The sequence below is a fragment of the Charadrius vociferus genome, unplaced genomic scaffold, assembly GCF_000708025.1.
Source record: "Charadrius vociferus isolate BGI_N301 unplaced genomic scaffold, ASM70802v2 scaffold1, whole genome shotgun sequence".
In the NCBI taxonomy this organism is placed as follows: Eukaryota; Metazoa; Chordata; class Aves; order Charadriiformes; family Charadriidae; genus Charadrius; species Charadrius vociferus.
Window position 1 is genome coordinate 9,622,714 of NW_009647680.1, and position 13,453 is coordinate 9,636,166.

At 44.6% G+C, this 13,453-nt stretch overlaps 1 protein-coding gene across 1 annotated transcript in view; it reads left to right on the forward strand.

The window, feature by feature from the left end:
- The window catches only part of TENM4 (teneurin transmembrane protein 4), a 376,063-nt gene that overhangs the window by 277,377 nt on the left and 85,233 nt on the right, over window positions 1-13,453 (forward strand). Inside the window, exon 16 of the mRNA XM_009881209.1 lies at window positions 7,937-8,056. Coding sequence (XP_009879511.1) covers window positions 7,937-8,056 — 120 coding nt within the window. The remainder of the gene's footprint in view (window positions 1-7,936; window positions 8,057-13,453) is intronic.

The following is a 13,453-nucleotide window of genomic DNA, read 5'->3' on the forward strand; positions in this document are numbered from 1 at the left end:
CTCATGGTCATCCTGTTGTCCCCCAGGACTCCCAGGTCCCTTTCCACAGAGCTGCTCTCCAGCAGGTCAGCCCCCAACATTGATGAGAACATGGTCATGTTTTTCCATATTTTAAACCAAGCTAACACAGCACCTCTTCAAACTCCCTCCTTCCCAGCATTGCTGTCTTCCAAAGACATTGTTCTGCTTTTGCTGCTTTCTGCTTAAATGAACTACTTATTAGCTACAAATCATAGCTTTTTGAAATGTAGGAGAATAATAAGGAATTTTCAAAGACTTAGCATTTTTTTATTTTGGTAATTATTCCTTTTAAGCACAGGAAAGCGTACTTTTAAAACTTACCTTTTCAGTGTACAGGGCATATATATAAATATATGCCTTTTCAATGTTTGCCCTTTTCTTTTGATTTTAAATTATATAGTACAGCATTATTTCAGCTGAAAGTGAATTTTTGAGTTGAGCGTGGCATTATTTCCATTTAATAAACTAACGCAATATATGCAGCTACTTACTTCCACTATGTGGAGTTTGTACCCCCAGGACTCTGTGAAAGCAAAGTTCCAGTCCGTTTTTATGTTTCTTTCCATAACATTGCTAATCGTAATGTAATTAAATTCCCCTTTCACAAGTGGCAGTAGAAGGACGTCCTGTGTGCAGTCATTAGAGAAACTGGGGTGCAGTTTTTAACAAATATTAAGAAACATTGGATATTTATTACCGAGCACAAACTCTTGAGTAGGATCTCCCTAGTGCGATTCGGGCGTGCTCCCAGGATCAGGCCAGGGGCTGATCGAAATGCTGTACCATCCCGTTCCTGGCACTAGAAGGTCTCGGGGGTGCCTATGTACCCAGGAGCTCCTGGAGTGTGCAGAAAGCAAAACTCAAGGCTGGAAAACTCCCAAGCAGAAAAACGAAACTCCTAACAACATTCATTAAGTACTTTCCAGATTACGCAGGTGCTGACGTCCAGCCTGGCCTTGAACGCCTCCAGGGATGGGGCCTCAACAACCTCTCTGGGCAACCTGTTCCAGTGCCTTAAAAACCTCAAAGTAAAAAATTTCTTCCTAATGTTTAATCTAAACCTGCCCTCTTCCAGTTTGAAGCCATTCCCCCTCGTCCTGTCACTACATACCCTAGTAACAAGTCCTTCCCCAGCTCTTCTGTAGGCCCCCTTTAGGTACTAGAAGGCCACAATAAGATCTCCCCAGAGCCTTCTCTTCTCCAGGCTAAACAGCCCCAACTCTCTCAGCCTTTCCTCATAGGAGAGGTGCTCCAGCCCTCGGATCATCCTCATGATTCTCCTCTGGACACGCTCTGGCAGGTCCATGTCCTTCTTATGTTGAGGACTCCAGAGTTGGATGCAGTACTCCAGGTGGGGTCTCACGAGAGTGGAGTAGAGGGGCAGAATCACCTCCCTTGACCTGTTGGCCACACTTCTTTTGATGCAGCCCAGGATACGGTTGGCCTTCTGGGCTGCGATCGCACATTGCTGGCTCATGCTGAGCTTTTGGTCAATCAGCACCCCCAGGTCCTTCTCCTCAGGGCTGCTCTCCAGCCAATCCCTACCAAGCCTGTATTTGTGCTTGGGATTGCCCCGACCCAGATGTAGGACCTTGCACTTGGCCTTGTTGAACTGCATGAGGTTGGCTTGGGCCCACTTCTCCAGCCTGTCCAGGTCCCTCTGGATGGCATCCCTCCCCTCCAGCGTGTGTACCTCACCAAACAGCTTGGTATCATTGGCAAACTTGCTGAGGGTGCACTCGACCCCACTGTCCATGTCCGCGACAAAGGTGTTGAATAGTACATGTCCCAGTACTGACCCCTGAGGAACGCCACTCGTCACTGCTCTCCACTTGGACATTGAGCCGTTGACCGCAACTCTTTGAGTGTGACCGTCCAGACAGTTCTTTATCCACTGAGTGGTCCATTTGTCAAATCCATGTCTCTTCAATTTAGAGAGCAGGATATTGTGTGGGTCGGTGTCAAATTTTTTGCACAAGTCCAGGTAGATGACATCAGTTGATCTTCCCTTTTCCACTGCCGCTGTAACCTGTTCTTAGAAGGCCACCAAATTTGTCGGGCATTTGTCGGCATCTTGATGAATAAACGCTTTCCTCTGTACTTCAGATCCCAACTTCATTAGCCACATTTGTAAGTGTGGCTTTTTCTCCTGTCCCACTTAAGACAATTTAAGTGATGGGTTTTCATTGGAGCATTTAATCCCATTGGCTTTACTGTGTGTTTTGTAGAATATCTAAAGGACTGTAGAAGGTTTCCTGCAAAAGGTTAGCAGTTAAGGACCATACCCACGTAATCACCAGCATCTCCCGCCCCTTCGGTGATGGGACCTTATAAACAGCTTTGCTGAGTAGGTTAAACAAACAGAGCAGATACTGGTTTTTGCTGCAGACAACTTAGAATTGACTTTCTTTTATTGAGCCTGGTCTGAGCTTCTATAAACTTTGCTCTTCATCATGCGCTCTTTTTCTCCTGGGTCTCCCACTCTATCAGCTGCTCAGAAAGTTGAGTGGCAGGACTTGTCCAACCCATGCCTGGCAGTGCTAGTTTAGCAAGTCCCCATTGGGGACTTTGTCGAATGTCAACGCATTAAGTCCCTGTGTCAGATTGACACTGGCATTCCGGCGCTCCCCTTATTGGAGACCTTCTCTGCTGAGCCTAATTAACGATTTGTATCCCAGCTGCCCAACGTGTGCCAAACCCTCTCAGAAACTCACTTGTGCTATCTGGGGTGGTGGTGGGGGGTGTCTTTCTGGATGACTACACTTTAATTTCCTTTTTTTTTTTTTTTCATATAAATATGCTTTTCTTGCTTAACAAGGAACTCTCCACAGGATCTTTTCCATTCTTTTTCCTAACGTTAATTCCTTAATTCAGGTGGCAGCTAAGATCAGTAGGCATGTTTCAAGTTTAAGCTTTTCCTACAGCTAAACTGATCAGAAGAAGCCAGACAGGGATTGACTCCGTTCAAGAAGAGACTATTAGGACTTTTTTCTGCGCAATTAAGAGGCAAGTGGGCAGGGCTTGTTTCTTACAGGCAGCCTTTGAGGGAAATACTGCCACAAGCGATGCACTTGAAGGTCTGTATGTTCTGCTGTTCCCTCTTCTTTTGTCCTTCATCTCTCAGCTCAGGTGTTTTCTCCGTGTCCATGTGTTTGATCGTGGTGCCCTTAGCTTTTACCTGGCATTCTACCAAGTTTTTCTGTCTGTCCTCGTACTAGGCTGCCCTGAGGTTGTTTAACGTGAGACAAGTGCGTTCAACCCAAAATGGACGAGGTACATTTTGCTTCATCTTGTGTCATTATCAAGCGAAAAGGTCACAGCAGCCAAAGCCATGAGATGGTGTTTGTAACGAACGACTGTATTTATAGGCGCTTATCAGGAAGGTGTCTGAGTGTATCACAGAAGAAGTGCCATGAGAATGTAAAAATCCCTGTGGAAGGGATTAGCTGATTACTGCAATTATCCTTCTACTGTCTCTGTAAGGAGGGGATGTGCTTCAGTTGCTGTTTTGCAGGTGGAGTACAAAGACACGTACAGACATGACCAGTGTTGCACAGAAAGTCTGTAGCAGAGGGAGAAATACCACTGAGATCACCTAATTTCATCAATAACACTCTTCCCAATAAGTAATAACTTTCCAGATTTTCACTCTATGGTGCTCCGATGAAATTTTAGCCAGAGCAGAAGGGTAAATCCCATATGTATACATCTATACGCGCATAGACATATATACACACATACACATATACCAGTAAAATATGTAAGTGGTAAGTAAGTTCAAAGAGATGAAGAGATTTATAGTGGCAAATTAAAATATTTATTATGGATAACTTGGCTGAGGGTGGCTAAGCAGTCATGATAACCATCTCCACACATCTGAAACATTTAAAGGAGAAGGCACAATGAGTAATGGTGGAAATATTGTGGAGAGCTGCAGAAATCCATTGGGGTGAGATTTCCCATGGCGCCTATCCTCAGTCAAGGAAAGAATATACATTTCTTACAGCAAAAGGGGGTTTAGGATGCATGGAATTTTCTCTTCCCAGTGAAGAATGTTTAGCAGAAGCAGTATTTTTGCCTATTTCCCAGTGCCAAGTGCAGCGTCAGCAGAAAACGTCTATGCATAAGAAGTACCGGAAGGGCCAATGTCTAAATTATGAGATATTGGATCAGAGTGAGTATTAAAGGAAAATCTTTAATGTACTCCCATAATGTGAACTGGCTTTGGGGAATTTACTTTTCTGGCTTCTGTTCTAAAGCTGGGTTTGTCTGGTTGAGTTTTGTTGACAGCCTGTCGAACTTCCTTTGTAGCTGAGCAATGGGAAGGCAAAGGCATCGATGCGCCCCTCTCTGTTTTGCCACTGCCGTCCAGATCTTACCAGGAAGACTTAATTTCATTTTCTAGGGAATAAAGAACGACTTCACAAAGCGATGGTGTAAAATTGTCTGATATGCCATCTGGCATTCTAGATAGCATTTGGACAATGATTTGGCCTTTCAGGGAAGATTTTATGGACAAATTAAAAAAAAAAAAAAAAGGGAAAGGTCAAAATAAAGAAGAAGAAAAGAGCAGACTGCTTATCAGTGTAAAACAAGAATCCATACAGCCTCATGTAAAAGTAGTGAAGGAAACAAAACAAACAAACAAACAAAAAAGCCACCAAACGGAGGCGATAGGTGGAATCTGTTAATAATTCAATGGGAAGATGAGGCTCCAGCTATGAGAAATTCAATTTTGTTCAACTGCAGAAAACACTCTGAACTGGCAGGCCTAGACTGATGGAAGCATTTTTTTTCTATTAACATGCGAGATAATTTTATGTAACTGTATTGGGAGACCTTCTAAGCGGAGCTGAGCATCTTAGAGCAGTACCACTTAACTTGTTTGTAGCATAATTGCATTTAGACCAAGGTCTTCTGAAGGAAATAGCTGCCTAAATTAGCATTAACTGGGTTCCTGAGGGGCTCGATGTGTTGTGGGTAGTCAATCTTGCCTCCAGAAAGGACATGTTGACACTGGAGAAGCCAGCTGCTTCTAACACACTGTATTAACTGGTTTTCCCATGTGAGGCAAATCTTGTCACCCAGGGAAGGAGAAGATTTGAGACTCTAATCAGGCAGAGCCTGGGCTTTGGTTTCCCTCCAGTTTCCATCCCTCCGGCTTTGAACGGAACTCAGATTTCTGGATGTTCCTCCAGCTTCTATTTTCACTGCGATTGGGGAAAGATGTCCCCTTTGTGGGAACATCTTTCCTTAGAGCGTGTAAATAACGCTATTGTTATAGTCCTCGGGAGGATGGGGGATGCAGCTGGGCTTGCTGACGAGTTCCTTCTCTGAGAAGAGGTGCCAGTGTGGTCCGAGTTAGTCAGCAAGTAGATGTGCTAATGGAGTTGGAGTGCAGTGCTGCGAAGCATCGTCTGGAATGGGAACCGCATCTCCTACTGGATGGTGGGACCTCAAACGCATTTGTTACAGCTGCCAAGGCGAGAGGAAGCTCTTTCTTTGTCCACATTGTGCTGGTGCTTGTTATTGAAGAAATACTTGTCAGGGATATGTAATGGACCAGATGCTCGCTGATATAAAGCACATCCCCCCGTTAACACGAACTGAGGATCTCGGCCAATGTGCTTGCAATATTATTTAGGAGTTTGCAAGTGCCTGGACACGTGTTTTATGTAGGACAGCAGGAGAGACACCTGCAACATGTTGGTTTTTTTTTCCTTTGGTTGCTTTTAACTCTTGGAAGGAAGAAACAACAGGTGGAAGTATTCTTTTGAGGTCCACAAAAATGTATGATCTTCTCTCTCAAGTGTTTTAAAATATTCGTAGTTCCAGCATTGGCTTCAGTACGTTATCAGTAATTCAGAATACTGAGTCCCTCAGGCTCAGGTCTTACTCTTCAAGAGACAGTCTGTAGTGATTCCTTGCCTTTCACAAAACGTGCAGCCATTTGATGGGAAGACAGTTTGAAACCCTTCCTCGGGTCTCTCTAAAGGATGGAAAAGGAGATGGGACAGGGTGGAGGGGATCATGGAAAAATCTGGGAAGAAGAGGACTCGCTTCTGCTCTTAGCTCAGACACATGATTAGACATACTCACTTTGTGCAAAAATGCACTGCAGTTGGTGACCTGTTGACTTCAGTGGGGTTATTCCAAGCATTGACATTTTTCCAAGCATCTTCCATGGCATCATGATCCTTTGAGTTAAGCTTTGCCTGCCTGTTAGAGAGCGGCCTGCATAATACCATACTGGAATATTATTTTAAATTTCTTGTACGTGGAAAGCTGACTTAGAGCCTTCAATGGAAGAAGCAATAGAAGTATGAAGAATATTATTAGCTCCAGAGCTGGGTTCAAGTCTTTCCCAAGATGACTTCTAACAAGTCTGTGATGATATATCAGAGAAAATTCAGTGACAGAAAAATAATTTCGATTATCTCATTTTGCTGTGGCCTGTTCCAAAATTGTATATGAATCCAGTCACATTTTAGATTGCCAACACATTCTGGTAACGCTTCAAGAATTTTTGTTAATATTGGAGCTCCTCATTTAGATCAGTAGGAGTTTTGTTTAAGGCTCCCTGACAAATGCTCTGTTTTCTGTACTGTGGAATATACAAATAGTGCAGCCCTTTTTAAGTAGAAATTATACTTTATCTCCTGGCATTATACAATATCAGATTTTTAGGTGGCCTGTAAGAAAATAACCTGATCTTTCCCTGATGATCCGTGTTTATGAAATCATCTTTACAAAACGCTACTCATCTCATCCTGTGCCTCAGTGAACTGGGAAAGCGACGTTTCTCACTTGAAGCGGGTAGACAGTGAGTGCAGTTGGGATGATTTACTCTAGCTGAGATCGGGTCCTGCACCTGTAGAAACATCGCCTTTCAATCTCTGCTCTCCAGCAGGACAGCGGTTAGGAGAATCACTCACTGGGTCACCTCAGCCTGCTGACACCACAATTTGTGGTTGCTGCTCAGAAAAATAGTTACCTTCAGTCAAAAATTGGGTTCAGACACTCTCACGGACATGCGATGCTTTGTCTTTAAAGGAAGCTCCTAAGGCAGCGGTGTGGTAATGACTTAGATGTCTGGAAACAGACTTTGGAATAAGAACCTAGAAAATCTGTCTTTGGCTTTACTGCAGATTTTCTGAGTGACCTTGGACAACAGAAAATCACTCTGTGCTTTATTTCCTCTCCCTGTAAAATACCTACCTTGGGGTATTAATCAATGTTTGTAAAGATCCTTGAAATCCGTAGATAAGAGAGCACGTTACAGAGCATAGAGTAATTGGAATAGATGTAGCCTATAAAACAGTGCAATCTACCAAACTTGGAAAGAAGACGGGAAGAAAAAGCCCATGCTGTTAGCGTGCTCAGCTCCCCAAGAAGTTCATAGGGAAGCTATCTGAACCTCACAAATTATCTGTCTCGGCTTTCCCAAGCGTGGAAGAAATGAGCTGTCAAGCCTTGGTCCGGGTGCTTCTGTGGCTTTTCTGCCTTAAATATGTCCGTGCGGTGCTTGGTAGGTTTCTGTTCTGTTTGATTCTAAAATGTGCTTTACCCTTAATTAGGGCAATATTGTCAAGACACTGTGAAACTTGGTTGTAGCAAATTCCAGTGCGACGTTGCGAACCCAAACCTCCATAGTTAATGAAGTATATGCTGTGGCAGTTGCTTTTCAAGAATAGGATAAAGGTAAACCTCTTTTTAGGTATTGAATGTTCTTACACAACTCCTAAGTCTTCAAGAGCAGCATCCCACCATCAAGACACACAGCATGGCCACCAGCTTTCCAGGACTCAAAGGCCTGGGCGTTCTAATCCATCGAATTCCCAGACATAGAAGTAGAGGAAAAACCTGAATTTGTCAAACGACTTAATATTCCTTATCACTTTTCTCCTTCTTGCAGGCACGCGTGTGTGATTCGAGGCCAGGTGATGACAGCAGATGGGACCCCTCTAGTTGGAGTGAACATCAGCTTTGTCAACAATCCTCTTTTTGGATACACAATCAGCAGACAAGACGGCAGGTAGGATGTTTTTATAGAATTTAGTCTCCAAGCAGCAGTTACGGCATTATTACCATCCACACTATAGAGAAACTCCGTCCAAGAGCACTTTTATTGTTGATGCATTTTGAAGATGTTAATGCATTATTGTTAGTTGTTACGGGGCTACATCTGGCTCGCGACTGGTCACCACCGCTGGTCCTCAGGGTTCAATCCAAGGGCCAGTCCTGTTCAACATATTTATCAACGATCTGCATGAAGGAGTTGAATGCACCATTAGGGAGTTTGCTGATGGTACCAAACTGGGAGATGCTGCTGGCTCTCTTGAGGGACAAGAGGCCTTGCGGAGGGATCTCGGTAGGTTGGAGCATTGGGCTATGATTAATGGGATGAAGTTTAACGAGTCCAAATGCCGGATCCTGCAGCTAGGACAGAGTAACACCAGGCACGAGTACAACCTGGGAGGGGGTGGCTGGAGAGAAGCCCTGCAGAAGGGGACCTAGGGCTCCACAGGAGTCAGCAGCGTGCCCCGGCACCAAGAGGGCAACCCGCATCCTGGGGGGCATCAAACACAGCACAGCCACCGGCCAAGAGAGGGCATTGTCCCACTGTATTCAGCGTTGGCACTGCCTCACCTGGAGTGCTGTGTGTGGGTCTGGGCCCCACCACTTGAGAAGGATGGGAAGGTCCTTGAGAGGAGGGCAACCCAGCTGGAGACAGGGCTGGAAGGCATGTCCTATGCGGAGTGGGTAAGGACTTTGGGCTTGTCTGGTTTGGAGAGAAGGAGGCTGAGGGGCGCCCTCATTGCTCCTACAGCTCCCTGAGGAGGGGACATGGAGAGGAGGTGCTGAGCTCTTCTCCCTGGGACCCAGTGACAGGACGTGTGGGAATGGTTCAAAGCTGCACCAGGGGAGGTTCAGACTGGACGTGAGGAAGCGTTTCTTTATGGAGAGGGTGGTCAAACACTGGAAGGTGCTTCCTAGGGAGGTGGTGGATGCCCCAAGCCTGCCAGTGTTTAAGAGGCATTTGGTCAATGCCCTTAATAAGATGCTTTAACTTTTGGTCAGTCCTGAAATAGTCAGGCAGTTGGACGAGATGGTTGTTGTTGTAGGTCCTTTCCAACTGAAAACATTCTATTCTATTCTATTCTATTCTATTCTATTCTATTCTATGCCATTCCATTCCATTCTATTCTTATTTTTGTTATTTATTGTTATTAACTTTTTGATATCATATAGAATCTTTAGCTCACAACTGAGCAATACAGTGCCCATACACATAAAGAAAAGATGTCTCCTGCTCCCAACAGCTCTATTCTTGCTAATTTATGTTGAAACGATTATGAAGAAGTCATTAAGATTACGGTTGTGTTAGAGACAAGTGCTTAAAATCTGAGCAATCACGCTCAACCAAAACAAAAGCATTGCAAATTGGGAATGTCTTTCATCTTATCTTTTGTCTGTCAGTGCTAATTGGCTCCCTTTCTTTTAAGAACAAAAAAAATGAAACATAAGGGGTTCCAGCTGCACATGCTCTACATATTGACTACTAACCACTAGCACTTAGGAGAGGATTTATAGATTTTAGCACCTCTCCAATCCACAACTTTCATTAAAGGTTTGACTTGGCCGGAGAAGCTGATGGAATTATAATGAAAGAGAGGAACATGTGCCAGCAACGTGTGCTTAACGCTGCCTCGGCCACGCTCGGGGAGTTTGCACCTACTGTAACGCTGATGGTGACTAGGAGGCTTTCGGAGTGATGCTCCACCTCTTGGATGACACAATGCTAAAATCCAGGTCATAAAGAGGCATCCTCAGAAAACTAGCTGTCTCCTTCGGAAAAGGATGCTTCTGGAGCTGGTGCCTTTGTATTGCCCGGAGCTTAGGCAAAAAGGGAGAGTGTCTTGCACATTTATGCTATGGGTATCTCTGTCAACTTTACTGAACCTACTTTGTGTGAAAGTGAGATCCAAACTGCACTCTCAAGATGGGATTGCTGTGGATATACCAGCCCAAAATCTGTGGCTGTTAGAGCAGATAAATATGCCTGCAAAATACCTGGGCAATAACACCTGCTGTAACATTTTTTCGGCTGTTTCGTTGTCATATATACAACACCGAACTACCGTGTGTAATCTTTTATTTGGATTATAAGTACTTTGAGGAAAGGACCGTCTCTTTGTCTTGCGATTGCGCTGTACCTAACGCAGAGGGGCTTTATCCTAAACTTCACCTCTAGACAGTAAAAACATCCCAGTAAACTAAAAGGGACCAGAGCACGGAGGTGAGCGCTGTTATCCGAGCTCCAGACCTTTGCAATATTTGAGTAACTGCTTCTTTCCAGTTCTTCAGTGGTGAAAGGTAAATCCCACCTGCTATAAACCAACTTCTACTGGCAGCTCAAGCCAGGGATGTGCCTTCTGCACCGTGTCCTTCCCCACCTCTGGCTGAGCAGGACACCCGGGGCGGACAGCAATGCAGCTGGAGCATCAGTATGCTCCACCAGGCATCGGTGGACTGCTGGTTCCTCAGGGCCGGCTGCCCGCCTCCAGAAGTTAAATTAGTTTCAAGGAGCTCAGTGCTGCAGTTCGCTGACTCAGCCCCCGCCAGATGCTCAGCTCCAAATGATAAAAATGACAGAGATCAGCTCTCTCGGACGAGGGAATCTGTGACCAAGTGGGATTCATCCTGAAGCTGGGATTTCTGCCGGCAGCTGCTGGTGGTCAGTCTAAGCCCTGACTGCCCAAATCAGCTCTTCTGATTACACTTTCTTCACTTTCCCCTCCAATGAATCTGCTGCTGCTGAAACCTTGTGCAGGTCTGGTGCACCACAGACATTCAGTAAATTGTCCGGTTGCAGTACTGAGACTCTTGAATCATAAAAATACCTCCCAAAACTGTCTGAGGCGTACATGCAGGTATTTTCTCAAGTGAATGGGCACAGCGGTGCATCTGTGGACTCTGGAGGTAATAAATGGACAAGTGAAAGCCCTTCTCTTAAAGAACACCAGAATCCAGCAACTTCCTCAGTGGTGAGGTCTTCTAAAAATTGCCTTGAAGTCTTTAAGAGCGTTCGAACCTAAATTAGCAGGGCATAAAATGACGTCAGACATCCCTTATTTCTAATCCTGGTCTCGCTGCTGATTTAGCGGGTAGCATTAGATGCATCTCTTAGCCTTCCTTGGCCAGCCAACCACCCTGGGAAAGGGAGATAACATTTCCTTACTGGTTGTTACAACATTTATTAGATACTGTGTTTATTTAAAAAAAAAAAAAATTCAAAATCACATAAAGAATTATTGCTATTACAATTTCTACTCTGTATTTTGATGGGTTTTGGTAATTTTCTGAATAGAGCATGACTCTTTTCTCATCGGCTTTTTCCCAGTGCAGTTTTCATGTGACTGAGTCACTTTGTTTTAAGATGTTGATGCTCTTAAGCAAGAAGTAGCTTCTCCTGAACTACAGCAGCAGACTGTGTGCCTTCCCAGTCCACAGCAGTGCGCAGTCGGACGGGGTCATCTGGACCATCTTCGGTGTCGCTCTGGTTTGGAGGAAAAATGGGAGCACACGTGCAAGCAGCTACCTCGTCCCAGGGGTTATGAGATAACGGCATAAAACTCTCTGGCTTTATTATTTGGCATATTCACCGTAGGAATGCCTATTCTTGAAAATGTGCGCTGGGTCGCCTTAAATAGATTTAGCAAATGAGTTTACTGATAGCGGGGCAATAACTGTGTTTTTAAAGTGAGGGAGATTAAAGGCAGAATTGCATCAGTTTAGCTAGATTGGTTCCTAAGCTGATTTATTGCTTCGGGTTTGGGTTTTGTGGGGGGCTTTTTTTGGCACAACCAAGTTTCAAAATGAGTCTCGTAAGTAAAATTTCAGTTTTAGAGTTACAGTGAACTGAATTTTTCACCCCTGTAAGTGGGTTCACTGTATTCCAAGTCCCTTCAAGTAGGTTTCACTCCCATGACAGTACTCAGATACGGCCTCTTAAGAGTGATGTCCTGATCCTATTTAGTCTGAGCAAAACTTTAACGTCAGGGTTTGCATGTGGTTTTAGCCCAGTTATTGGGACATGGATTTTTATCAGATAATGAGGCATAAAGATAAAATGGCAGACCCCAAACCACTCTATTGTGTGTATGACTTCTCTGTAAAGCAAAGTTAATAGATGGATCGAAGTATTGGTACTGGATTATAAACCACATTTTTAAATAAAGCTTTAAATGTGATTAAACTGGTACTTTATAAAGGCTGCAAGTCCTCAGTAGTCCCTTGTTGTAGGCACAGTGTTAATAAAACAGCAGGAAAGTCTCCAGACTTTTTTGGTATTGTGTACCTGCCATCACATTCGGCAACTTTGGCGTGGCGCTCTCAGAAAGACCAAATACATGGACTTCCAGAGCAAAGACATGAGAAAGGGTTACACTTTTCTATGTTTGGTTTGTTGTTTTTTTTTAAGCCTGCTTTGTGGATAGATAGAGAATTTCATCCATTGGCCTGTCTCTCCAGAGCCTTTTAAGAAAAACAGAACAATATGACTGTACAACAAGTATGATTTTTTTAGAGCGATAAAAAAGACATTGGAGATCAGCAGCAAAGCCAGAAATAAAATTATCTCATTCCTTCAATCCCAAGATGTTTTTGCTCTTGGTACATTTAATTTCACTAAGGGAAGCTGGGAGGAAGGCGTTTTTGGTTTGTGTTTTTCTGTTTGGTTTTGGTTTTAGCTTTTGTTCAGTTCGATGAAGTCACTTCAAAGCTGCACCTTGTGACTCTGGGAAAAACAGCTCGTGAGCGGCAATGCTTGCTAAAAAACGCGGCCCGTCCCTCTTGTGACAGCTGCTGGTGCCTGACGTGGAGGTGATGCTTTCCCTCCTGCCTCCTGTTTCAGGGGTGCAGGAGAGGGAAAGATCACATAATCACAGAATCACAGAATGGTCAGGGTTGGAAGGGACCTCTGGAGATCATTCAGTCCAACCCCCCTGCCAGAGCAGGGTCACCTACAGCAGTTGTGCAGAACAGTGTCCAGGCAGGTTTGGAATGGCTCCAGCGTGGGAGACTCCCCCACCTCTCTGGGCAGCCTGTGCCACTGCTCTGCCACCCTCACAGGAAAGAAGTCCCTCCTCATGTTTAAATGGAACTTCCTATGTTCTAGTTTGTGCCCGTTCCCTCTTGTCCTGTCACTGGGCACCACTGAAAAAAGACTTTTCCCATCCCCCTGGCACCCTCCCTTTAAGGATTTATCACCATTGATAAGTTCCCCCCTCAGTCTTCGCTTCTCCAGACTGAAAAGCCCCAAGTCCCTCAGCCTTTCCTCATAGGAAAGATGCTCCAGTCCCCTCATCATCTTAGCAGCCCTTTGCTGTCCCCTCTCCAGCAGTTCCCTGTCCTTGAACTGGGGAGCTCA